General features: G+C 33.2%; 4 protein-coding genes across 6 annotated transcripts; 2 read left to right on the forward strand and 2 right to left on the reverse strand.

Moving 5' to 3' along the window:
* The first annotated feature begins 844 nt into the window (after positions 1 to 844).
* Positions 845 to 27,355, forward strand: Rpp25 (ribonuclease P protein subunit Rpp25). Its single transcript, XM_011063110.2, has 5 exons — positions 845 to 1,249; positions 25,587 to 25,709; positions 25,792 to 25,970; positions 26,047 to 26,142; positions 26,627 to 27,355. Exons 2-5 carry the CDS (start codon positions 25,587 to 25,589, stop codon positions 26,979 to 26,981), a joined length of 753 nt encoding a protein of 250 aa, XP_011061412.1. The 5' UTR covers positions 845 to 1,249; the 3' UTR covers positions 26,982 to 27,355.
* Positions 1,256 to 2,615, forward strand: LOC105150230 (peptidyl-prolyl cis-trans isomerase H). Its single transcript, XM_011063163.2, has 2 exons — positions 1,256 to 1,485; positions 1,560 to 2,615. Exon 2 carries the CDS (start codon positions 1,776 to 1,778, stop codon positions 2,328 to 2,330), a length of 555 nt encoding a protein of 184 aa, XP_011061465.1. The 5' UTR covers positions 1,256 to 1,485; positions 1,560 to 1,775; the 3' UTR covers positions 2,331 to 2,615.
* Positions 3,002 to 10,464, reverse strand: LOC105150199 (aromatic-L-amino-acid decarboxylase). 2 transcript variants are annotated; one of them, XM_011063112.2, is made up of 4 exons: positions 8,855 to 10,362; positions 7,762 to 7,981; positions 5,038 to 6,488; positions 3,002 to 4,686 (listed from the first exon to the last, which is right to left on the reverse strand). In XM_011063112.2, exons 1-4 carry the CDS (start codon positions 9,019 to 9,021, stop codon positions 4,680 to 4,682), a joined length of 1,845 nt encoding a protein of 614 aa, XP_011061414.1. In that variant the 5' UTR covers positions 9,022 to 10,362; the 3' UTR covers positions 3,002 to 4,679. The 2 variants fall into 2 exon arrangements, with proteins under 2 accessions (XP_011061414.1, XP_087265090.1); XM_087408964.1 differs by lacking the exon at positions 3,002 to 4,686 and having other exon boundaries at positions 5,034 to 6,488; positions 8,855 to 10,464.
* LOC105150198 (aromatic-L-amino-acid decarboxylase) lies at positions 10,885 to 25,178 on the reverse strand. Of its 2 annotated transcripts, XM_011063111.2 has the most exons (14): positions 19,957 to 25,178; positions 18,336 to 18,577; positions 17,941 to 18,054; positions 17,656 to 17,707; positions 17,483 to 17,553; positions 16,648 to 16,890; positions 15,949 to 16,074; positions 15,597 to 15,835; positions 15,153 to 15,327; positions 14,915 to 15,080; positions 14,531 to 14,583; positions 14,262 to 14,458; positions 14,027 to 14,104; positions 10,885 to 11,950 (listed from the first exon to the last, which is right to left on the reverse strand). In XM_011063111.2, the coding sequence occupies exons 2-14, from the start codon at positions 18,534 to 18,536 to the stop codon at positions 11,812 to 11,814; spliced, it is 1,854 nt and encodes a 617-aa protein (XP_011061413.1). In that variant the 5' UTR covers positions 18,537 to 18,577; positions 19,957 to 25,178; the 3' UTR covers positions 10,885 to 11,811. The 2 variants fall into 2 exon arrangements, with proteins under 2 accessions (XP_011061413.1, XP_087265088.1); XM_087408962.1 differs by having other exon boundaries at positions 14,915 to 15,327.
* Positions 27,356 to 27,363: the final 8 nt, after the last annotated feature.

The raw sequence follows: 27,363 nt of genomic DNA on the forward strand, positions 1-27,363 counted from the left end.
TTCGTAAAGCAATGATTACTTATTAATGAATTAATAAATTATATCGCTCTCTATATTTTCAATAAATATTACAATTTATTTTTGAATACAGATACATTTAAAATTTAAATATATGTATTAAAACGTTTTCAATGAAAGAATAAAAAGCAAAATACCATAAAGATGTTCCTCTTTCTCTTGTCATGAAAAAAAATGCTGTATCGCGAAAACAAAATAAAAATTGTAATTTGATTTATTGTAACTTTATATATTTTTCTGTTCATGTTATATATTCATATAAATTTTATAATACATAAAATTAGTAATAAAGTTATTAGGTAAAATAATGAACAAGTAAAATTAATTTAAAAGGCACTGAGATAAGTGATAGTGTACGATATTGTAAGATTAAATAAAAATCATAGTAAAAATTACCATGATTTTTATCATGATGAAAATTATTTTGCCTGCATATTGAACAGATGATTGTCGATTTCTCTCTATATATATATATATGTGTATGTGCAATTATTGAAATCAGTTTCAACAATTGATAAAGAAATATGATGCAGAAAATAAAATCTACAGAAAATACGGAATAAAAAAAGAAATGTGCTCTTTGTTTTCCGTTTCTTGCTTTTAATCTCTTGTCTTTTTCCTTTTTGCGACTGTTTTATCGACAATCATGTGTCTTTTCAAGTTTGTTGTAACTTTTATTGTTGTTAACTTTTAATAGATATAAAAACGAAAAGAGATAAGAAAATTTTAAAGTGAATCTCACTCTAAGGAGTGAGATCTCATTTTTAAAGATTGAAAATTAAGTTTTAAAGTAAAAACAGACTATGAATACCGGCTTAAATTATTAGGCATTTAGGCTAAATATCGCGACACGTGGAGAATGAAATTCGCGCGTACGGTCACGTGACCTTGCCATTACCGGCAGTACACAACAACGATCGCGTTCAGCAGACTCAACTGTTGCGGAGCGGATCCGTGTTTCCACGCGCGTTAGCATTCGCTGCTATTGGTGTATTCTCCCAGATACACTCCGCTTCGCAATAGTTGTGAGTTGAGTCTACTGAACGCGACCAATGCGTAATTAGCGCGGGTAGTTTTTCACGGACGCCGGTCACGTTGCTTCTTAATTCAAAGTCTCTCGACGAGTGCCATTTCGAGTCGTTACGAGGATATTTTAAAGAAGAGGGAAATGCGTCACTTGAGATTTATTGTTGGAATCTCTTTCTGTCGCTGAGATTCATCGCCGAGTAAGGTAAGTCAATCGAAATGAGCACCACTGCGACGCATGTTTACCACGCGTCTGGTGTTCGTTTGTGCCGTTTCATTCATATTATTAATCATTCCGCAATAATATAAAACGTGTGTCACGCAGCGAGTGACTTTTTTCTAATTATCCAGGAAATTAACGTATCGCAGAACGCTAACCTCCTCTCGTCGTTCCGTGCCACCGATCTTGCGGTATCACGGAAATTTTCAGATCGCGGAAAGGTGTGTTTACGTTGAGATACTTTTACAGTATTGTAAATCGTAGCTCGAAGCTCGTCTTTCGTTCCTTGCTTCAGGACACCAGTTTTAGCCGTTTTGTGCGAATTGTGCGCCACAAAATCATTCCGGAGGAAACCTAACCTTATAACAGTATTTGAGGTTATACTTGCGTTGATCCTCCACAGATAGGAAAGACATTTTTCTCTGAATCATTCGTCCACGTTTCAAAGCTTTTCAAGGATTCTACTACAAGTTTGCAGCAAATTAGAGATAAAAAAGCACCCTGAGTAACCATGCCTACTTGGAACCAGATTCAGGCTCAGCTGCGAAACCCCAATAACCCAGTCGTGTTCTTCGACGTATCGGTGGGAACCACGGAGATAGGTCGCATGATCTTTGAGCTATTCGAGGATGTCTGTCCAAAAACATCGGAGAACTTCCGACAGTTTTGCACCGGAGAGTACAGAAAGGATGGCGTTCCGTTGGGTTTTAAAGGTGCCATCTTCCACAGAGTAATCAAGGACTTTATGATACAAGGTGGTGACTTTGTCAACGGCGATGGTACTGGGGTGTTGAGCATTTACAGCGGTGGAACATTCCCTGATGAAAACTTCACATTGAAACATGACTCACCTGGTCTGTTGTCTATGGCAAACAGTGGCAAGGATACCAATGGCTGTCAGTTCTTCATCACGTGTGCCAAGTGTAATTTCTTGGATGGCAAGCACGTTGTCTTTGGTAGAGTTATTGATGGCCTTCTTGTCATGAGAAAGGTAGAAAATGTTCCTACTGGACCAAATAATAAACCAAAGATTCCTGTGACGATATCTCAGTGTGGACAGATGTAGTGATAATATTATTTTGATCTTCATATGAATTGACCGTTATAATTATATATGAACTAACTATATAATTATATTTATTTTTTTCAACAACATACAATAAAAGTAATAGTTTTATAATATATACAACTGCAGTTATATATATTTAAGGTTATAAATGTAAAACGTAAAAATAAGATCTTTTTTACTGATCTTAATTTTTTATATTAATTGTTCAATAATTTTGCATACATTATTATGCAATATATTACTATATATTTCACTTATATAAATAAATTTATACATGATAAATATGTTTTATGTTTGAATTTCCCTTAGGCTGTTTTTACTTATATCAAAAATGAAATATTCAAATAGAAAGAGAAAGAGAGAAAGAAGGAAAACAATGCATCATGTAATAAAATAAAAAAAATCGAATTAAATAATATTTTATTCTTACATTTAGGAAATTATAAACTTACTAATTTAACATATAAATTTGTAAGTATAGTAAAACGAAACTTATTTAACTTAAAATTTGTGCTGCAATTTAAAATCGAATTTTGTTTATAATTTTATAGATTGAAAAGTTCTCTAGCTACAAATACGATTAATTTAATTATTGATATAGAATTTTATTTGAAAAATGAATATCTATAGCTAAAATTAAGTAGAGTTTGGAGATGAAAAAAATTCAGTTATTTTAAGAATTTTAATTTTATTTTAACATCTGTACATATGAAATAAATACTTCATTCTACTTATCATGTTCGTAAAATTCTATAATGTAATTGGGTAATTCTCTTGTATTACCTTTGTACGTATCGAAATTAATTTTTATAAATCGGAGCAAGTCATCGAAGACAAACGTACATACACATCGATATATTTGTATTAAGCATCGACCTGTAAATTTATCGATCTAAATCTGTAAATCTTTCTGTTTGCAAATATATTTATTTTCCCAAGTATTATTTCATGATTTTCTTATCTTAAGGATTATCTATAACTAAAATAAAATCTATTTTTATTGGTCGATGCGACGATGTACTCCGATCAATTATACGAATTAATGAATAACGTACACTATATATCCACGTGTTGAAAATCTAATACAATTTTACTTTATTATATATAGTGTCTCAAAAGATATATCTTTTCAGTTATTATAATTTATAATTTTTTTTATAATTTTGGATATTTTTTTATGAATTATCAGTTATTTTTCATGACGTATTAATTTTTAATCAATAACGACACTCATCATTAAACAATATGTTTTCATTAATTAATTCTCTATTAATTGAAATCGAAATTTTGTCTCGCGTATCTAAACTTAAGTAGCTTCTAAATGTAACGTAATATTGATGTATGCTCCACTCAAATAGGTCGTCGAGTGACATGCTGCTTGATCTACAGATCAATCGCACCGAGCGGCAAGTCACTTGATGCCTTCCTGATGTATCCAACATTGACACATCTTTCTTTGCAGTTTTGATTATAATATTGATGACAAAAAAAAATAGAATTCTGATATATCTGGTATACATTGGGATCAGTATAATCGTTTGCTATTAATTCACTTGTAATTCTATTGAGATCGATACACTTTAATTATTCACTAGCGTTTTATATAAAACTATTAGAGTCTGTGCGTGCATCGGCAGTCATTATCACGTATTATATATGTACATCGATTCATCTCTCTCTCTATCGCTTATACAGACATATATATATGTATGTATATACCAAAATAGATCAAACGACTACGTTAACTGTACGCGCAGCCGCCTTTAAAACCCACTTTAGACCTTCCGTAGCTCGGAACAGAATTTCTGTGTGCGGCAAAATTCTATCTATAATTTTAATAAAAATCTTCATCCTCTTATAAAAACTCGATCATAATAAAAAAAGCTTATACTACTCGAATTTCTTTTTGCATTATGTATGTGCGTTCGTAATTAAATTGTTTAAGCCAAATTCTGTCGCTTATTACAGACTGTCTAAAATGTGTTTAAGAAGCTCACACTTTATCGCAAAACTTGGCTCAATATCTCATATGCCATTGACGCAATTTGTTGCCACGAAGAATCACTCGTGCTTGAGATAATATACGACCGATCCATCGTTCATAAACGAGCGATTGTTTTTGGTGGTATTTAGTGAACTTGATCGGTGACGAATAATTTGACTAAACACTCACGTGACGATGTAATCGGTGATAGTCGGTCCTTATCAACAAACGCGACTTCGGGAATCGGTAAATTGACGACGGTGGGCCGTCAGAGTTTCGCATCACACGGCCGTGTAGCGAGGGCCCTTTTTATTATCATCTACGTCGTCCCGAGTCGGCGCTGGGGACCGTCATCGACATCGTCACGATCTGAAATTAATATTTCATGAATAATTAAAATTTAAAAAAATAGTTTTGTGGCTTCAAAAATAAATCAATATGTTAATTTTAAAAAGTTTACTTATATTTATAATATTTATATTATTATTATCAAGCTGACAACAAAAGAAACTGACCAAGAGCTTTTAAAATTTTTTAGTCGAATGATAAAAAAGAAATTTTATTTTATCTTCTGTCATCATATTTAAATAGAAGATAAAAATAATAAAATTTATTACAAAATAAAAAAAAATAAATAAATAAAACTGAGAATAAAATCTCATTGACGTATTTTGCAAAAAATATGAACTTCAAATTTGTTTAGAAACCAAAATAGCTTACCTGCTATTACAGAAACGGTCGTCGTCGATGGCGTCGACTTGCGAATTATCGTCGACGACCATAATGGGTGTCGCGCCGTCGTGTAGGCTAGATTTGGAGATGGATCTCTTGTAAACGTCTCTGGTGACGCTCCTGGTGAAGCTGAACTTCCGGACGAGTTTCTTGTCGAGAGCGTTCGGACTCTTCGGGCCCTTCGCTCTGTACTCGTCCTCCGTGCCCTCGTAGTGAGCCAGCATCACCTCCGTAGCATGTTCTTCGATCACGCTGAGGGCATAATCGATATCGTCCTCGGTCGCATCCTCCTTTGTCACACAGAAACGCAAGATATACTTGCCCATCACACGAGCTGGTATCATGTGTAACCGACCGGAAGCGTTAATGTTAGCTAACAACTCCTGATTCATCTCCTCGCTCTCCTTCAATCGGAAGCACACCAGGCCGACTCGCACATCGTTCAAGATTTCGAAGCGCTTGTCTTTCTTCATGTGCGCCTCGAATCTCTTGGCTAGCCTTATGTGATTCCTAATGTACTTCTGTAAGCCACTGATACCGTACGATCTCATAACGAACCAGAGTTTCAACGCTCGAAATCGTCTGCTAAGCGGGATACCCCAGTGACGGTAGTCGATCGACTCTCCCGAGCGAGCGTGTTGAAGATAGAGTGGATCGACGACCAGTGCTGATGTGAGCTTCACTCGATTGCGCACCCAGAGACAGGAGCAGTCGAAGTTCACCAGCAACCACTTGTTGGGATTCGTGTTGAACGAATCGGCGTGTTCGATGCCGTCCATAAATGGCCTCATCTCCGGGCAGATGAAAGCGTTACCGGCGTAAGCGCCATCCACGTGTAGCCAGATATTAGGATACAATTTGCACACGGGCCCGATCTCCACGAGATTGTCGAAAGCGCAGGATCCAGTGGTACCCAGAGTGGCGGACACATAGAATGGCACGAGACCGTTCTCCACGTCTTCCTTGATGGCTAATTCGAGTCGTTTGCCACGTAATGCGGCCTTATCATCCGGCTCGAGCACTCGGAGTTTCACCAGGCTTATCATCGCCGCCTTCTCTACGCACGAGTGCGACTCCGTGGAACAGTAGGCCACCAATCTCGGTAGAAACGCCGAGTCCTCCTTATTGGGTTCCTGCTCCTTCAGCTTCTTGATAACCTGCGTTCGCGCTGCCAGCATCGTCACCAGGATGCATTCGGAGGCTGAACCCTGGATCACGCCGCCGCCGACTTTTTGCTCCGACAGAAACTCGGTCGGCAGGTTGATCGCCTTAGCGTACCAGTCCAACACGATTGTCTCGAGCTCGGTGCAAGCCGGGCTAGCCGCCCACGAAAAGCCGATGCAACCGATCGCATCTGACAGTAGGTCACCCAGGATTGAGGGGAACGAGTTGCCGGACGGGAAGTAGGCGTGGAATCGTGGATGCTGCCAGTGAGTGATCTGTAAAAAGCATTGTCCTCCAAGTCGAGTAACCTACTTTTATGTTCTGAAATTGATTTATCCACGGGAAGAATGGAATAGAATGGAATGGGACAACAGAATGAACGGCGGAAATGCCGGTGGACAACAGCAACTTTCATTGTCACCGTGATAACATTGCATTGGATTAAGAACGAACTTCGTATGCGCTTGTGAAAAAGTCGCGTGTGTCGCGACGCGACGTTCTCAAAGTCGTTATCTGTGTCGGAAACGGAGATCGAAATGTTGTGACGTTGTCATCGTCCTTCAATTGTTCAGCCGACCGATCGTGCTCGATTAAAATTATTTTTAAACATTTTCTATCACATTGGGCAATCTTAATTTACGAGATCTTCTTAATTTTTACCTTAAATTTTACTTTAATTTTCACCTCTTACTCTCTAAATTCTTTGGAGTGGAATCTCAGTCTAAAAAATGAAAATTGAGCTAGTCTTGAAACAAAGTGGCTCAATTTCCAATTTTTAAGAGTGAGATTTCACTATTCAGAGTGAGATTCACTTTACAAATTTTAGAGAGTATATTAATTCTAATATCGTTGAGTATGAAATGAATTCTTTACTAACAATTTTAATAACAATTTAGAAATTTTTATAAATCTGTATCTTTTTGTTTTTTAATTGGACATTACCTAATGTTAAATTTCGATTTGAAATAAAAATATATATGTATATATATCAAATGCCATGAATAGAAAGTGTTTAATGGTACCCTTAAATTTATTAATTCAGACAACACGCATGTTCGAAAATAAGACGGCTTAAATTTTTTTTTTAAAGACGTTTTATCTCGATTTTGGACTTTTTGTTGTCTGCTGGAAAAATATTTCTATTGACTGTGAATTCTATTGTTTGTTCTTTTACAAAGTTTACATAATACACGTTCATCACAAACATTTTACATCACTGGTCGACCTTAACTTTTCCTCAAGTTCTCGCAAAGAGTGTATTCGGAAAAACTTGTTTCATCGGTAAAAAACTGAAAAAACGCGATTGCTCTATCAAATATCACGTTGTTAGTTTTGTAAATCTCTGAGAAAAAGAGGGAGAGAGAGAGAGAGAGAGAAGAAACGGTTTTTATCTGTTTTTTTTCTCTCTTTCACGTGCAGGAACATTATTTATATCGGAAAAGGGGGTTGAAATCAATTGCAAGAGAGAGAGAGAGAGAGAGAGAGAGAGAGAGGGAGGGAGAAGGGGGATCGATAATCGCGGCAAACCCGTTACAACCGCAAACTCACTCCGGGCATTATTTTGCCATCGACGTCCATCATGATGGCGTCCCATGATTCCGGCTTAAAGGGTGCCTCCTTCGGCAGCTGAGGTCTCAGGTAACCGGGATCGACGTTCGCCGTCACTCTCTTGCCATCCAACGTGCGGATGTAGTCGCATATGTACTCGATCATCTCCTTGCCGCGCACGCGAAATTCATCGATGTTCATGATGCCAGAGTACCCCGGGCTGGAATGCAGCGATTTTCGCGAAGAAGCGTCAGAGCGTGCAAACACCCGCCTGATTAGGCACGAACGCGACGTACCTACACGTCGCACATGCGTTCGTGACTTTCTTTTTTTTAAACGTCCCTATCGGCGCGGCCGATGCGCCTCTCTTCTCGCTATTATCCTCCTATATTTGCTTTAGAAAAGGATCAAGTCTTCCGCGCTTTTGCGAGGACTCTTCGCGGCGTTATTAATTCTTTCGAGCAAAAGGAAATGTGATATCGACGCGTCTAATAATAATCCGCAAAAATATTATGAAAGTAACGTCGTGGGATGCTCGTGTACTGAATTAATTACACACGAGGTACCACATGATAAATATTATGGAGACGTAAGTTTGGACAAACAATAAAATCACGTATATTCAGCTCAAATTTCTGTTTGACGAAAACTTGAATTTCATAACGAACAAGTCATATTTTTTTAACTCTTGAACGTAAAATCTGTAAATGTAATTTTTAATCGGTCATATTTTTTATTCTTTTTTCTCCAGTGAATGAAACTTTCTTTTCTTTTTTTTTTTTTTTAATAAAGTGTAACAAAATGTAGATTTTGTAACGGAACTTTTAAAAAAATCCAAGCGGAACAAGCGGCGGACGAAGCTTTGGAAGAACTTGGACGAAGCGTCCAAAGTACGCTCACATTTCTTTTCTGCTACCACTCGAAAAATTGATTACTCTTTGACGAAAAATCGACTGTTTACGCCAGATCCTCTTACGTAAGCGAATGCAGATTTTTAAAACGCGACTTTGAAAGGGGTGCAATTCTGAAGCGAACGAGTGGCGAACGGCGACGTTGATGAGTTTCGACGGTGTGGCCCATCGGTTCCACTCACGTTTCGTTTCCGCTACCGCTCGAAAAGCTCCACTTTGCCGGAAAATCGGCCCCCTCGATCGCGCGTACTTCTTCTCGCGTATTCTCGTAACTCGAGCGCCGCGCGATTTTCCCTCGTACGTATCGAACATTTGCCACGAGCCACGTCAGACGAGAGACTAGTAGCATCTGCCGAAGCGCCGGTCAGTTTTATGCGCGCCTCGGCTCCGTACGCCCCTGCTATCACGTAGATAAAATTCAGGTGGAGAGAGAGAGACAGGAAACTGGGGAGAAAGCGTAATGAAATTTATTTTCCTAACAAAGATTTTCCGATCACGAGGGAGAGAGAATTTCCCTTGGAATTCCCTGACCAGTACGGTCCTGTGACGCATCTTCTAAATTCTAAATTCTAAAATCATCGTGGTAATTGGATCTGAATAAATTTACACGGATCTATTGATATTCAACGCGAATATCCTAAAATTGATAATAAATAAATTTAATATGAATATTAATTATCTTTTTTATACGTTAAAATTACGTTTCTATACGTTAGAAAACATGACTAATACTGTAACAAACTGTATTCTCTAAAACTTTTAAAATGAATCTCACTTCTGAAGAATGAAATCTCATTCTTAAATATTGAAAAGACTATCTCAATTTTCTCTTTAGAACGAGATTCCATTCCAAAAAATTTAGTGGTTATCTTATTAATAATTTCTTTTGCAAAATATTTAATTTTTTTGTACACAGTAATATATTATAAACTTTGCGCATTATTACGCAAGCCGCTTCTTGAACGGATTCTTCTAAATAATTTTAGTATTATACGATAAAAATCGATAATTTTTTCTCATTCATTTTTTCGCTATTACTGACTCATTATAGTCGTAGCACAAACAAAAGTAGCTTTTTTGCACATTTAACGTTTCACTACCGAAATGAACGCAATTTTTTTTTAAATTATCGATTAAAAGTATCGCTATACAAACTATTTTTGGCAATGACCATAGTGTTTTTACTAAATCGTAAGATCGGTTCTTTTCTCGAATATTTCTTTAATCGATATTTGCAATATGAAAATTCGGAAGTCAGTGTTGCAGATCAGCATCAATGACGTTGTAGCGGGGTCGCTGTTTGAATAAATGTCCCATACAGGGTGCCATGTTCTGCGCACGGGGGTAAATTCTCCCCCGCTGGTCCCTTATCCTCATCGTCTCTCCATCGTTATAAATAGACATTTACTCTTCACCTACATTTACAACACACCCCGTGGAAGCGGTGACAGGTCACCGCTCAATCTTCGTAACACATACACACACATACACACATGCCGATCGTTTTCTCATCGCCACCTTCACGCATGATCTACTCGCAGCCAACGTTTTCCGAATTGAAATCTCGATAGAGCTTTGGTGCTCATGAACGCGTGAGAAGTAATTAAAATTCATTCTGATCGGTGACAATTCTTTTTGCATTTATTACTTACTTGTATTATAGTAGTTATTTCAACGAAATTAGCGAATCCAACACTGTCAAGGATGTCGCAGACATTGTTTACTGAATCAGTTTCGTGTATAGTACATAAATGAAAATTTTAAAATTGGTCGTAGTACGTAGACAAATAAAACAATTAAATAGTAGAGCGCAGAGAAGATTACATATTGCGCTTCAACTTTTTTGTGCTCAAACAATATAAAGTCTAAAATTGTGACATAAGACGTCTTTAAATCGTTTTTTAGACACAGAAAACCTTCTTATGATTCGATTTTAGACACTTTTTGTTGTCTGGATACGTGCTTATCTCGCACATAGCGTATATACATAATTTTATACTTACGACTCTTAACTTATGACTCATTCTTGCAATGTTTTAAAACTATGTCTTCAAATTGTGTTTTCTAATTTGTTTTTAGTAGTTGAAATAATTTTTAATAATTTTATATATATAAAGATATAAAATCATACATGATATATAATATGTATTAATATATTTTTTAAGATTTTAATATTTTATCCAAATTTTGAATTTTTTTTTAATCAAAAGGATTTTCTTTTTTTTCATGAGAATCGGAAATTTAGTCATAAAGCATTCGAAAAATTTTAAGATTTTTCTTATATTTTTCAAGTTTTATATCTCCCTTTTTTTAGTTTTTGTGATTTGGGAATGTTAAAAAAAACGACGCACAGTTGAGACTGAAACGTATTTAATTTCTTATTGAGTGAAACATACCACGGGGCAATTTTGGCAACATCTCATCGATTCTATCTCTTGATGAGCAATTTAACACAAAGTTTGTTCTTTAAAGTGTGTTCAAGCCCATTTTAGACAAGCTGTAATTCGCGACAGAATTTGGAATGAAACTCTACGTATAATTATTCTATATATCTCATAATACAAAAGACATCTGTAGAGAATCAAAATTCAATTGATAATAAGATTGAAGCATATAAATTCCTAATAGAAAATAGTATATATATATATATATAAGTAAAATGACAGACTTAATAATTATAATTATCAATTTAAAGCTTCAGTTGTTTTACAATAACTTTATTTTTACACCGAGAACATATAATATTAATGTAAAGGATCTAAATAATTTTTGCAAGATTTAAATAATATATGTAATTATAATTTGAGATATAATATAAGATTTCTCTTTTCTTATCCATAATTATATTTACAATTTGACACATGAAAATATTAGGCATGTTTTATATATGTATATATAAAGAATTATTTCCCTCTGTCCCAAATTATATATGTGGTCTAAGGTGGGCTTGTATATCGAGATTGTCGGCAGTATCAGTTCCCGATGTAAAGTCGTAACTAGTGGATTTTCCTTCTGTCTATTTTCTTGGAGCACACAGATGGGGTTTCGGAGCACAGAGAGTCGTTCATTGCGATTGTTATACGCTTAGAGGACTCCTTGGAAAAATTGCACGAAGAAAGAAAAGATCGATGTAATGCGATTACGCGCGGCCGTTGGGCGATCTGCCTCGCGAGGGCGAAGCAGACGGGGACGGATCCGGGCTGCATCCGTTACTGCTATCGCGGCGACTTCCGGTACCGCCGGTCTTCAGGCGTACCATGGTGTCCAAGTGGCGGAATCTGTGCGTGCGAAAATCAAGATAAAAATAATGACAAAAAACGGAAATAGAGTATTAGATAATGTTGTTTGCAGCGATAACATTGTTGAACAAAATATAATTTTTTTTACGTAAAAATGAATGTAATTTGCCTAGAGATAAAAAAAATACTCGCGCGCGAATTTCTGTACATGCACATGTTCACACATATGTGTTTTTATATGAATTGCAGATTGGAAATGTGGTCCCTGTAATCAAATGTTGCAGTATTTAGTGATTACAAACCACTTTCCAATTCAAAATATTGTATTTTTATGGAGGTCTATGTATATAAGTTTTTTATGTATGTCGTAAACAACTTTGCTAAAATACTTGTCTACTTGATTTATTATTATAGTGATATTCTTTTTTTTAAATTCCAATGAAAGTCGGAAAGCATGATTTTTATCTTATAATTATATATTTTTTCCATGCAATATTTCCTAGTGAAATCATTTATCATATTCATTAGTAACATTCTTTAAAGTAGAAGGAAAGATGTCTAAATGAAAATGCAAGTAATGAATTTTGACAAACATATTGCAGCTTATATTTTTATATGATACTTTTATATACTAAAAAATCATTGGCTATATTTTCATAAATTGAGCTGTTAAGATACCTACACTTACGTAAACATGTTTTGCATACTATTTTAGAAATAAGTCTTTTTTTTGCATTGCAGATCGACTGGAGCGAAATTGATAAGCTTCTTTCATACGTGAAGAAATATTTCTTCTTTGACTTTTTACCGCATACATAATAGTCTCAAGAATTTTTACATATTCGTGTCTTTTAGAAAATAGAAGAATAAGACAAGTAATATAAGAAATCAAACATAAATTTGCAGTAAGTAACTTAAATATTGTAAGCTTATACTTTCAAAAATGCTTATATAAATGCTTATATAAATGTCAAAAATGCTTATATAAATTGTTTATTGTTTTTTAGCTGCTTATTTAAATAGCTACTTAGCGCAAAATTAATGCCTTTTTGTTGTGTGTATTTTATATTTGTATGTCTTATCACTTTGCTTTGATCAATCTATAAATAATGTAGAAAAGTTTTATTTCTCTAATATTAGTCATGTAAAAAAGATACGTAAGTCGATAAAGACCATATTTTCTGACTTTTGTTGGAATTCCAAAAAAAAGCATCTATATTACGCCTTTGTAATCATAAATCAATCGAACGAACATTTTCGAAAAGTTGTTTACGATAACATAAAAAATTACATATGCAAAAAAAGAGAGATATAAACTTAAATACATCTTCATAAAAATATAACATTTTGAATTAGAAAGTAGTTCGCATGAGTTATTAAATACTTTCAATAAAATTACTTTCGTTGGTTTAAGATATTTTTTTACGTTTTTCGCATCTACGATGCTCTTTCTAACGAATTCGTGAGATTAAAACAAGAAACAAATAAAATTCGCTCTGATTGATGGGGAAGAAAAGTTGACCGGACGCAAAGGTAGTAGATAACGACGTGTTTCGTATCCCAGTGCTCTTTCGTATGGATCATTCTGAAATGAACTCGTACATTCAATGGAGTCAGATGTCATTATGTTAGTGGTCGATAATGGTGACGATAAGAGAAAAGACACTATTTGTCCCTATAAATAATAGCGGCATGTGATATCGGAACTGCTGTATACAAGTATAGTGTTACATTGCATTACGTTGTCATCTGTACGATAGCGGTATTCTCAGAACATGTGTCGCAATAAAATTTTCTACATAACTCTAAATGCGACAATAAATAAATTTCATCTGTATCCGATCAATCAAACTGTATGACGAAAAAACTTACTTTTAAATTATTATTTTTAAATATTTTTTAATTTTTAAATATTCTTAAAAAAAAATCAATTTGGAATTAGTCTTAAAATAAACATTAAAATCGCGAATTGTATCTTTACGTAAAAAATAATTAAGAGCAAAAAATATTTTTATGAGTGTATGATTAACTCTTTGAAAACATGAATAGTCTATTCATTTTAGAAATAATGTAAGTTAATAATAAATGTTCAAATTAGAATAAATAGAAGAATACCTGAGCGATAATTCACTTGTATCAGCAGCTTCTTTCGCCTGCATGAGATAAGCAAGTGGCCAAGATATCCAGGATTTCCTAAATAAAAAAATTGTATACATTTATATTACTTATATATGCTAGAATTTAATTTTAATAAATTAATTATATTAATTGTATTAATTTATATTTATTATCGTGTTAATTATATAATCAATCATATATTTTTATAATAATTGAAATATAATTATCTTACGTTCCGGAATGAGTATTCGATCCGATACCACCAATTGTTGCTTGCGTGTCGAGTTTGGCTCCTGTCCTGTTCGGAGTTTTCGTGAATCCTGGCTGAATCGCAGGATCAGATACCATGCGCACGAAGAAAGATCTCCTTTGCTCCAAAGTAGCCTTCCTCTTCTTCTCGCGAATGTCCGCTAACTCGTCCATTACATCCTGATGTGCAAATATTCGACTATGTACAAACATTCTTTTTTAACATTTTAATATAATTATGTTCCAACTTACATTGAATTCCAATAATTCACTTAGATAGTCCGTTATAATGCTCCACGCCGTGTCTTAAATGTCACAGAATTAATTCAAGACAATACATACATATTTTTTTTATACAATATGCAAATGAAGAAAATCCATAATTATAGAATATGTAATAATATTAGATAAAAATAATATATTTGTATTATATTTATCTAATATTTTGTACACATGATACACTAGTTATAGATAGAAATGATGAGCTGAACTATAATTATCACAAAATCTTCAATGAAGTATTCAAGAAAACTTGTGATGCATTGAGAAAGTTAAATATCGTATATTATTTTAAGCATAAATTCAGGAAGACGAGTCTCTTTTTGAATAAATTATAAAATTATAAAAATAATTTACCAACATCTCTGGCAGTAGCATGAGGTGCGGATAGCGCGAAACGTATTGTGTAACGCTGATTTACTCGCGCCGGGATCATGTGTATCTTTCCTGAGTCATTAATAGTGCTCAATAATTTCTGATTCAATTTATCGCTGCCTTTAGCGCGAAAGCATACCAAGCCCAGCTGTAATGAGCGTAGTAAACAAATGATGACACGAACAATACAGGAGAGCAAATATACGAGAAATTCTCTTACCACAACGTCATTGCAAACTTCGAATCTAGAATCCTTTCTGACGAATGCCTCGAATCTTTTAGCAAGTTTGACGTGATTTCGGATATAAGCTTGTAGCCCGGATATTCCGTAGCTTCTCATTACAAACCACAGTTTTAATGAGCGAAATCGCCTGCTCAACGCTATACTCCAATGCCTATAAAGAACTTTTCATTATTTCAACTTGAAATTATTATATAAAATATTAATCTAGTGTTTTTTTTTTAATGCATTTGTATGAACTAATATTTTTTGCTAATATTTCAGTTATAATCAAAATTATATAATAATAATTAAATTCAATGGCAAAATGTTGGAAGTTGATAAACAATGCGGAATAAGAAATTACTCAAACGATAGTAAAATAAAAGATTTTTCTAGAGTCTTATCTGCAATTTTTAAATTCTGTTAAATGAATTGACTGACCGATAATCTATGGCCGTGTCCGCGTGTGTATGTTGCAAATACAGCGGATCCACAACGAGTGCGCTGGTAAGTTTAAATCTGTCGCGAACCCAGAGGCAGGAGCAATCAAAATTCGTCAGTAAAAATTTATTGGTATTGGTATTGAAGGAATCGGCGTATTCAACCCCATTCATCAAGTATTTCAATTCTGGACAGATGAAAGCGTTTCCGGCATAAGCGGCGTCCACGTGAAGCCAAATCTGCATGCGATAAAGATTTCGATTAAAAAAAGAAATTAAACAATGCCCCTATTCTAAATCTCTTACATATACATCTTTTATCTAATATATTTAAACCTCTTATATATACTCACCCCTGGATATTTTTTACAAACCGGACCTATTTCCCTAAGGTTATCGAACGAACAGCATGCGGTTGTGCCGAGGGTCGTTGAGACAAAAAAGGGAACATAGCCTTCAGCTGTGTCACTCTCGATCGCCTATCATTTAATCAAATCACGTTGAAACCAATATTGTAACAAGAATCGAGCGGAAAAATGACGAAGATATTTGCAATATTATACAAATGTATAGAATTTTTTTTTTGCAATTCTAACATTTTATCACGGTTAAGTATCATAACATCAACATTGTTTTGTAATTAAGAATAATACGATAATTTGTTTAACTGTTTAGTTTTTAGTATCAAAAAAATATATAAACATCTATATAAATGATATTAATTTTAATTAATCCTTAATACACGATTTGATTATTCATGTCCTTATTTTTTCGAAAAATCAGAAGCATTAAGTAAGTAGTTATATCTATACAATTTTGTTAAATAAAAAACTCTAAATGTTTTTTTAATTTGTTAAAATATACACATAAGAATCACTTAATAATTTTTAAATATTTAAATAAAGTCAAGAAAATTAACTCAGGACACGAATCGTGTGCAGCAAAGGACCGGAGAATCTCTCATTGTGAGCACTAAGTACGTTAATTTATATCAATAATATGAATCTTTGAAATAGTCATATCTAACTTGTAGTAATAATATCTAGACGCACCTGTCGCAAAGTCTCCCCACGAAGTACGCTTTTCTCGTCGGGCTCAAGGATACGCAGCTTTACGAAGCATATCATTGCGTCCTTCTCGACGGAACTATGACTTTCCCGGCTACAATATGCCATTAGTTTGCCGAGCAGCGCGGTCTCGTCCAAGTGTGCATGTGCAGGAGATTCCTTGAGTCTCGCAATTGCTTGTGCTCGAGCGGCCAGCATGCACACGAGAATGCATTCCGATGCTGAACCCTACGTACAGGGTGGTTCACATAAAGTATTATAAGCAGTTTGTTTGGAAATTATTAAAGACAGTGACAAAGCTCTTGCTTATTTGAAAATTCCTGTGGCTCTTTACGGGACAAATAGGATATTATTGTTGTGGATCCTGCAGAACGACAGAGCGACTTATTTTTTAAGTAAACTATATATATATATTCATTTTTTATACAGATCAATTCTTCTTATCTACATCATTTTACACGTAAAAGAATTTAAATGAGATGAATACTTTAGAGATATTTCATACTTTATCCTAATAATAAAAAATTTTGATAAAAAATATGAAATATTCATATATTCAAATATTTACTTTCCGATGATCTTATTGTAATTCTTTTATATATAAAGTAATGAGATAATTTCTTGATATATTTAAAAAAAATGTCGAGTATTGACTTTTTCCGGATATCGCAGATTCCAGACTTCTTTGAGGAAGAAACTAGAATTCTGTCAACTTGTTGAAATTTGAAAAATTGAAATTGGAGATGAATGTGGATTCAAAGATGCTGGTTTAAGATACTTTATATCATTATTTTAAATATTTATATAAAATCTTTCACACCTGTATAACGCCTCCGCCTTTACTGCCTTCGCTAAAGTATAAGAAATCCGTAGGCAATCCAATCGCCTTGCCTACAATTCAGAAAGATGATGAATCACTCCGTAAATCAATCACTCGCAAAGTCGCACTATTGATCTGATAAAATATAAAAGTGGAAGAGAATTATATATTACCAAACCAATCGCAGACTATTGTTTCCAGTTCTGTGCAGGCCGGGCTGGCCGCCTAAAACAAATAAGATTTCATTTTCATTGGAAACGGTCAAGTAAATAATTGCATGATCCATCACTTAAATTCGACGCGGAATAAAAATTGTGATCCTTTCCAATGCCAGTGAGAAAATCGAAGTGGTTTTAAAGCGTTGTTTTATCACGTTAAACTGCGACTTGTCTAATTATAGTTATTGCAAAGTATTTACTCACAGCTTCTTAGACTGCTTGAGAAAATTTCTCACTCACCCAAGAAAATCCAATGCAGCCTATCGCATCAGATAGCATATCACCAAGAATAGAAGGAAAAGAATTTCCGGCTGGGAAGTAGGCGTGGAACCTTGGATGCTGCCAATGCGTGATCTGGAAAGAAGTTCATCTGATTGGTAGAAGCGCCATTTTTTCTTACAATCGATATAACTTTTCTTACGCTATTTAGAAGTACTTCTTAATACAAGAAATAATTATGTAATAAAATTACTTAACAAAATGCAATAAAATCTAATAGATTTAATATAAAAAAGAAATCATTCAAATCAATTTTATAAATGGTTTTAATCGAACTGATCTTTGTAATAATTATCAAATATTTCTGACATAAAACTTAATACTATTGATTTCTTCCCGATCTCGCAAATACTCACGCCCGGCATGATCTTTGATTCCACGTCCTTCATAATCTCATCCCAAGATTCCGGATCATTCGGCGGTCCCGACGGTAGCAGAGGCCTGAGATAGCCGGGACCAATATCCGGGGTGACCCTTCTGTTGTGAATGTTGCTCATAAATTCGCAAATGTAATCCACCATCTCCTTCCCGCGAATGCGGAATTCTTCGATATCCATGGCGACTTATTACAAGTTCAATTCAGCGACCTTTGTTTCAGCTTGAAAATATTAAAATTTGTTTTCTTGTCTCTAAATAATACTCGTACAAATATATTACATATTTTATCGAGATATTTTCGTGTGTTTCGTTATTGTTTTGGCATATTTATCGATATAATTTTATAATATTCTATAAGTTTTATTTATAGTAATAATAATATTATAGTTCTAATATTCTGTAAGTTTTATTTATTATAGTCGATGTGACTCTTCTCTATTTTGAAATACTGTTTAATATAAGAGATAATCGCTAATAATGTATATGATAATTTAGACCAGTAAGAATGAATAAAATAAGAAAAAGAACCCTATTTTTGATCGAAGCGGATCTTGGTGCTTATAGCATATATATGATATGCTATATATATATAATATATATGATATCATATAATATTCACATTTAAAGTTTATAAATATATTTTACAATTCTATTAAGAACCAAGACTTCAACTTATAGGATTCTTTCTCTTATTTGTTCTAATTCTATGTACACACCTCTTTACGGTGATCTTTTTTTGCTTCTTCACTTTAATTGCAAGCATTGCATCTCGTTCGTTTTTCATTGTATTTTTCATTTATTAATATATTTATTAAGTCTTACGTGTTTTAATTATTTATCAAGTCGTGTTTCTTTAAATTTAAATCATTATACATTCATTGTATTTGCCTTATTTATTATTTTTTAATTTATTTTTAAAAGTTTCTCTACGCATATTATTTCTTTAAGTAATTGATTTGTTTCTAATAATAAGTATTAGTATTACAGACAAGAAATAACATTACGCCATAATTTGCTTTGTCGTATTTTGATATTTATTTATTCTGTATAGACTTACTTTTATAAATATTTTAATATAATATAATCTTATATTACATTTTGAATATCCTTATATATTTTTCACGGACATGTGAATTTTCTTTTCCGACTGATGCAAAAATATTTATAACTATTAATATTTCCTTATAAATAAATATTTATAAAAATCAATTACTTATACCAACCACAATTTTTGCGGCACTTTTTATTTATACCATGTACCCAATACTTTTGCAATTTTTATTCTTCTATAAAATAGAATCAATCTTTTTTATTGCAAAAACGAATTAAATATTTAAGATGCTGAATTTTATTTGATCTCTAAACCTTGTTTAGAGTTTAAGCAACTATAACGCAAAAAGTTTAGCACCCTCGAATTTTACATGTTTACACTTATCATGGCAGTAATGATAATCTTAAATTGAAGAAAATTTAATTGTTATTTTTGCACAACATTTAAGGCGAATCGCGATTTCGCGACTGTCACTTCGCGCGTCACTCAATTTCAATTTTCTCAAAATTCGCGGTTGCCTCGTGCGGACGCCTTTTGCGTTATCCTACCTGTTGCTGCTGACGTGATGATACGGCGTGATAGAATCAAGATGTAATACACCAACTTGGATCGGATGACGACTGAACTGAACTGAACAATCCGGGGCAGTTTGCCATCCACCGCGGATATATGTCGGGGAGTTTCCAGGGCGCAAAATTCCGTCGGCGAGTCCTGCGCAAACGCATCCTTCTTCGGCAGGACTTCTTCTCCAATTCGCGAAAAAGACGCGTCGCACACCGACTTCCCGCACGCCCATCCCAATACAATTCGTGCGTGTGCTTGTATACGTACAGCGTATCTCCAGTTCGAGCAAGGATCATAGGGTCAAATTATTGCTCCAAAGGAATTTTTATACGAAGATTATGCAAATTGACTTGCAAATTAAAGAGCCACGTGCGCGCAAAGAGAAGGAAATATTGCTTTCTTTAATGTTCTATGAAATGTTTTGCAATGATCATTTCATCAAAAAAAGCGAATATCAAGAAATGATATTTATTTCTTATCCTAGTCACAAATTTTATTCTTCTGATGTATCCTCATTAGAGATGTAAATGATGGAAAAATACTAGAAAAATACTTTAGAATTAGAAACTCGGAAATTAATGATTTTTTTTCCTTCGGTTTTACAACTTTTTATTCGAATATTTTTTTAGGTCTGTTGTATTGCTTGAAATCTCCAAAAAATTTTAAAGTGATATAATAGAAAAATAGATTCGGGCATTGAAAAAAGAAGAAAGCACAGATGCTGAATGCAAAGAATGCAAGCAACGCAAACAGACCTATTAACCTATTAAACTCATCAAAAATTGCAACAGCTAATAATACATATTTCCGCTTCAATATAAAATTATAAAGATAAAAGTATTAAAAAGTATCGCGAAATAACAAGAAAAATGAATTCTATTTCTTCTTCTACATATTTAACATGATTAACATTCTATGTTTTTTAAATAAATTTTATGTGATTTGATCAAAATATCGTTTTTTAAAAAATTAGTCTTTTACTTGATACTTTTTTCCGAAGTCAAAAATACTCTTTTTTTACATCTCTAATCCTCATGCAGTTTGTTATAAGATTAGTTATATAAAACAAATTACTCTAATTTAAGTTTAGCCTCTGTATGAAAAGACTCTTATTTAGAATTAATTTATTTAATATGTAATATTTATTTTCATAATTATTTTACAAACTAACATACAAAGTAGCTTATATTTTAATTATATCTATAGAAAATAAAAATAATATAAAAATGAGATAAGTACATAAAAATCTATCATGTACAACCTTATTATAGCTGGGAACGTCAATTTTGCTATGGATATGCTCGTGAATTTGCTAATGTAGTTTACTATCTCCTTAATTTATTATCTCCGCGAATGCAGAATTCGATGTCCATAGTGATTTATTAATTACTACAAACTCAATTTAGCGATCTTTGCGTCAGACATTAAACTATTAAAATTCGTACTTTTCGCGAAACAGTCTAAATATATAAATATATTTTTTCATGATATTTGTGTTAAATATTCTTGTATATCTTTCATAACTATCAGTTATTATCAGAATCCTTTATTATATTTTTAAATCGTCAATACAACAATGATTTTTTGACTCTTAAATTTGAACATACATAATAATATTATTTTACATAAAAAAATAATATTAATTAGAATAATTTATATAAATATATTTTTTTTTTCTTTGCGGAATTTATATCAGACGTAAGTAAATATGTAAATATCTGTTTTTTATGATTTTCATCATTGACTTATATCAGCACAACTACAAAATTTAAAGAGTTTAACGAAAAGACAATCTTAGCACAAAAATGAAAAAATAAAAATCGGTAGGAGAACGAGAGAACTTTCGATAAAAAGAGATCTCATTCTGTAACGTAATAGACTCGAAAACATTCGTACAATCATCTGAATGCTTCGCCTTTCCTTTCGCTTTTCCTTCTCTCATCTTTACTAGAAAATTGAAAATCAGCCATAGGGACCTATTCGTCTATTTAAGATATCCAATGAACCATTAGATGATCTTTTAACAGATCTTTCGGTCGATCTAAAACTATTTTCTTTTTGGCAAAAAATATTTAAGAAGCTCATCATTTTTTTTTCTCGTAACTCTTTTCAATTTGTAACGTTATATACGTCCATAGTTAAGATTTAAATTAAAATTCCACTAAGACAAAATTCACTTGACTGAAAATATAGTTTTGTCCATTTGCACTTTATCTAATAATCTGAGAATCATTATGATCTTCACTCAGTTAATTACTCAGAAATTGCTTAGACAGCTTCTTATTGGGGAAAGAAATCTCTCCAAATCGATCCAACGATCGAAGGATCCACGGTTAAAAGGACATTCGGTGATTCGAGACACCCCAGTACAGATGCCTCGTTCACTCGAGTAAATTGGATGCTGGCGTTCTTGCGGTTTATTACAATAGAAAAAGGAGATGTACATAGACATCATTAAGAGGGTGCCAGCCGCAGAAGATGTTCGTTGATTCTCGCCGAGAGGGAACGCTCGGGGATGTTGAAAACGAAATGCGAGAGATGGAAATCCTTGACCTCTCTTCCCTTCTCAACATTAAAGAATCGACGATTCCTGGGTATCGCAGGACCTTTCGATCGCGAAGGCAGAGGAGGCGGTAAGAATCATCATCGAGATAAGATGCCTCATATTCCTTGCTGCTGAAATTAGCTGCTGCAATGGCGTTCAATTTGCGTGGTAATTATAGCTCGGGGAAAATCAGGCGGCTCGAACGTTAATTTAAAAGCATTATGGAATATTCGTCGATTACGACGGAATGATCCGTAATGCGTCACGATATTGATAGCAACGGAATTGATATAAATATGTCATATTTTGGTGTCGATCGCACTCGAACACAATAATGGAATTTACAACTATAATTGAATTTTTGATGTTGAAGAGATGTATTTTTAAAAGTTTATCCTCATTTTTTTGTTCTCCTTTTTCCTTTTCTTAAAATGTTCATTTCTCTTCAAAAAGAGAAACATAATATTAAAGAAGTTTTTTAAAACTTATTGTTAGTAAAACTTTGATGAGATTTTAAGTGTGCTGTAAATTAATATAGTTTTATTTTTACGGAAAAATGTTGTAATTCGAATACGAAATACAATTTTGTCTTTCGAACATTTAGTTCCGTGCAACTATGATTTGTCATATCGCAGAATGATTAATTGCATCGAATAAATGCGCCCTAAGGCATACGTCTATTTGGGTCATCAATTAGCGCGAATTCTGGTTAATTGAATTTTCTTTGTTCCGTGTTTAATATTACGCGGCATTTCAATTTAGAAAGGAACAATCATTAATATTTGAAATTAATTAACTCGCGATTTTCATCTTCTCTGGAACGAACATATCTCTATTATATAATGTGAACACGTCGCGTACCAATGAAATAATATATTTAAAAGCCAGCTTCTTCTATTTCTCCATTTTATCATTAATATTCTTGAGATCGACGACACTCGTCGCGTCGCCATAAAAATTCGCATAATTTCGGCAAAACAAAGGGCACGCGTGATATACGGAGGACGACCTCCAGTACGACGGAAGGTGCAACGAACTTCGGACTGATGATCGCGGCGTCCAACGGCAGATAGTCGGTCCTTTCACTCACACCTTTTAGGGATAAAAACGTTCATAATGCTGGAATGCGGGAGCGAAAAGGGGATATCCCTGGTCGACGGGGGAGCTTAATAATGCAATATGGCGTCGGGGCGTCGCGACGCTATGCGTGCTATGCCGCGCATACCGCTACCATATACGCCTACACATCGAACCCTCTTGCGCCCCCACATTGTCCCCCTTTAGCTTACATTCCCTCTTTACCCCGTTTGATTTCCTTCACGAGAACGAGGCCGTACCTTCGCGTATATCGTCGTAATCGAATGTTGATTGGAAAATATTGATGGGACTTTCCACCCGATACCCGCAGCCACCGATCCCTTCTTCCTTCTTTTGCTCTTCATCTTCGACGTCGGAGAGGATCCTTTTTCCATCGTGGTACGCTCTGGAATTCCAGATCGGTGAAACCAGAGATATATATTTTATATTTTGAAGCTATAAGACTTTCGATGGATGACATTCCGGCACTGATATTAATTAGCGCAAATTGTACCCTCAATATAAAAGTAATGAGATGGGAGTTAGTAATTAATAACTTAGTTAACAAAGGATTTGATACAGCTATACTGAGAAATTGATATCGACATCTCGAATAATTGAACTGAAAAAGATCATTTTAATTTTCTCTGTTATCAGAACCGTGCGCCGGTGAACATAATAGAAATTTTTAATAAAATTCAAATACTTAGATTTTAACTTTTTTCCATATCAAATGAAATTTTTGAAATGACACGACAAAATTGTTCTAAATTGTTTTTATATCCATATTAATAAATCCATATAAACCTCTAATTTATAAAATATAACCATAATTATTTAAATATATAAAATTGCGATATTTTGTTTGGAGAATATCACTTCGAATATTTAGCTATTAGTAAAAGTGTATTTTAAATTTTATTTACTCTTAACAGAAATTTAATTTAAGAGTAGAAATGTGTTCTTTTTATAAATAAAAATACTTTTCTGTTCTTAAATTAATAACTAAATTAATAATACATAAGAGTAGAAATGTATTATTCTTACAAATAAGTAACAATTATGATAAATTTTTATATTACATTATTAAGTAACGCTGTTATTCATATTAGTTTAATAACTATATCGTAATGTGAATGCATTGGATTATATAATTATACGCATCGTAATAACGTTTTTTCAATCAATCATAAATTATGAAATATGGATATGTTTATGTTTTCTCGAGCGTTTTCCGATCTATCTTCATTTCTATTTTACGTGACAGCTCCAGATAAACGTCACAATCGACGAAATATTTCTGCGTACGACTGTACAAGGTCGTTCCAAGTTCCATGAATGGTTCCATCGAATGGCATGCCAACGAAACGGCGATGCTTGTGACTGAACCCATGACCTACTCAGAGAGAGAGAGAGAGAGAGAGAGAGATGTGGTGTCTAAACACCGCCATTGCTCGCTTCGATTTCCAGAACAGCTCAACTATTTCTGAAATTACACCCTCTAACATTATACTGACCTTATTGACAAAAAGAAGATTCCCGCCTTCATAAGGGTCATTCCAAAATCTATTTTAAATCGAAATGATGCACTTCATTATTCAGGTTATTGCATCATCATAATATCTTAAAAAGTACAAAAAATTTTATATGTAAAATCCTCCATTCCACCATTTCCATAAGCAAACTTTTCTTAGCAATGACTTAAACGGACGGTATTTCCACAGTTTTTCTTAATACTTTGATATTAAAGAACTGCTATTAATAATGATTAAAAGTTCAATTAAACTCTTTAAAAACATATAAAGCTTGATGACATTAAATTACTAAATAAAACCAAATTGATTAATGTACAATAATTCAACGATTCGCAATCAACTTATCAATTCCTTCTCAATCAATTAGTTATCTTTCAACGAGTAATAAATAAGAATTGTTCAGTATGTAAAGAATAAAATTATATTAAAAATGACTTTTATTTTGTACAAATTTCAGATGGGAAGATCGAAATGGAAGAAGAAGATACAGCAAGAAAAATCGACAGTAAGACAAACTGAAGAGTCGACAAATACAAAAGTGCCAATACATAATTTGCCAGAAAAGTTTCTCTGGATGCATGTAAGTCTTCATATCTTTCAGAATTATGAAATATGCAATTTATTCATAAAATTTAATTCATAAAATATATTTGCATTAAAAGGTGAAGAGCGGTACAAAGATCAGGAACGTTCTTGGCTACGCGATGAAGGAATTTCCCAGTTACAACAGTATTATCTGGACGGGAACTGGAAATGGCATCGCGAAAACAATTTCTTGTGCAGAAATCTTTAAGAGAAAATACGAGAACCTTCATCAAGTAACAAAGCTATGTTACGTCAGGTAGATTTGTCAAAATATATGTCAATGTACACTGTACAATCTTGACACTCTTGATTCAATCGCCATCTAATTTCAGCTCGGAAAAGTCGAAAGAGGATACTGTTAAGGCTCATCGGATACCGGAAGTGCATATTTTACTGACTAAGGATATTAAAGACACAACTGAACTTGGGTGAGATTTACTAAATTAAGCCGTGCATAATTAATTTAAAAAATTATACATGTGATTTTCATGATAATTTGATTAGTCTGAAGATTCAATTATTTATATTTGTTATCTCGAGATACTATATAACTTCGTCATACAATCACATTCTTATATTTGTTACTGGCGCCCATAAATCATAAACGAACAAAATTTGAAAAAATTTAATTTTAAGAAATATTTTTATCGATATTTAAATAAATTCGAATATTTTTTATTGATTAAGAATATTAACCCCCTAGCAAAGTTTGAGCGAAACTCATTTAATTAAAACAAAAATATATTATTTGTAAAATATTTTTATTTTTAACATGTTTTGCTAATAATTTTGTTATAATTATAAAATTAAAATTATTATCTTTTGAAAATCTTTTTTATTTTCTTCGCGACGTATAGATGCGTGTATATGAGAAATATATAATATTATAATTAAAATTATATTTGTCAATAGATATCAAGCACCTGGAGATAGTGGAAGATTTCTGAGAAATGAAAATGCAACGGAATCAAAAACGACTATTACAACAGAAAGCACTGATGACATGAAAATGGACATTACAGCGGAAAGCACTGGTGATGTGAACAGAGACATTAGAACAAAAAATACTGATGATGTAAAAATCGACACAACAGAAAGCACTAGTGATGTAAAAACGGGTATAATAGAAGGTACAATAGAAAATACTGGTGATGTATCGTGCATCGACGAGCAATCTAGAATAATGAAAAAAAATAAGAAAAGAAAAAAAAACAAAGCGATAGAAAACGCGGAACTACCGTCGAAGAAAAAAAAACATCGTAACTAATATAATTGAATAGAAAGTATTTTTAATTTTGTTCGCTATTCATATTTTTAAAAGAGCTCTTCATATTTCTAAAATTTTTTCTCCTTTTTTTTATAAATATACGACAAATATATAAGAATATAATTATGTTGCAAAGTTGTATGGCTCTTTCGAGATATCAAAAATAAACGATCAAATCTTCTAACAAATCAAATTATAATGAATAATATTATGTATATGATTTTTTTAAAGAGTCATTCAAAACTTAATTTAGTAAATTTTACAAAATTTAAACGTATCCTTTATTCTGAGTACTGATGATAACAAATTGCAATTAAACAGCCACACATAAATGATATCGCTCCATTCTGATAATAGTTACAAAAAAGAAATAACACAGATC

This window comes from Acromyrmex echinatior, chromosome 8 (genome assembly GCF_024713525.1).
Source record: "Acromyrmex echinatior isolate Ae372 chromosome 8, ASM2471352v2, whole genome shotgun sequence".
NCBI lineage: Eukaryota > Metazoa > Arthropoda > Insecta > Hymenoptera > Formicidae > Acromyrmex > Acromyrmex echinatior.

Excerpts from the sequence above, each read along its gene's own strand:
- LOC105150230 (XM_011063163.2), top strand. The coding sequence starts at position 1,776 with ATGCCTACTTGGAACCAGATTCAGGCTCAGCTGCGAAACCCCAATAAC.
- LOC105150199 (XM_011063112.2), bottom strand. The coding sequence starts at position 9,021 with ATGCTACTAGTCTCTCGTCTGACGTGGCTCGTGGCAAATGTTCGATAC. Across the intron at positions 7,982-8,854 it reads AGCGGTAGCGGAAACGAAAC|CCCGGGGTACTCTGGCATCA; the intron begins GTGAGTGGAACC and ends GCTGCATTCCAG. Across the intron at positions 6,489-7,761 it reads ATGGCAAAATAATGCCCGGA|ATCACTCACTGGCAGCATCC; the intron begins GTGAGTTTGCGG and ends TGCTTTTTACAG.
- LOC105150198 (XM_087408962.1), bottom strand. The coding sequence starts at position 18,536 with ATGGATATCGAAGAATTCCGCATTCGCGGGAAGGAGATGGTGGATTAC. Across the intron at positions 17,708-17,940 it reads GCTGCATTGGATTTTCTTGG|GCGGCCAGCCCGGCCTGCAC; the intron begins GTGAGTGAGAAA and ends TATTTGTTTTAG. Across the intron at positions 16,891-17,482 it reads AAGGCGGAGGCGTTATACAG|GGTTCAGCATCGGAATGCAT; the intron begins GTGTGAAAGATT and ends CCCTGTACGTAG.
- Rpp25 (XM_011063110.2), top strand. The coding sequence starts at position 25,587 with ATGGGAAGATCGAAATGGAAGAAGAAGATACAGCAAGAAAAATCGACA. Across the intron at positions 25,710-25,791 it reads AAAAGTTTCTCTGGATGCAT|GTGAAGAGCGGTACAAAGAT; the intron begins GTAAGTCTTCAT and ends TTGCATTAAAAG. Across the intron at positions 26,143-26,626 it reads AAAGACACAACTGAACTTGG|ATATCAAGCACCTGGAGATA; the intron begins GTGAGATTTACT and ends ATTTGTCAATAG.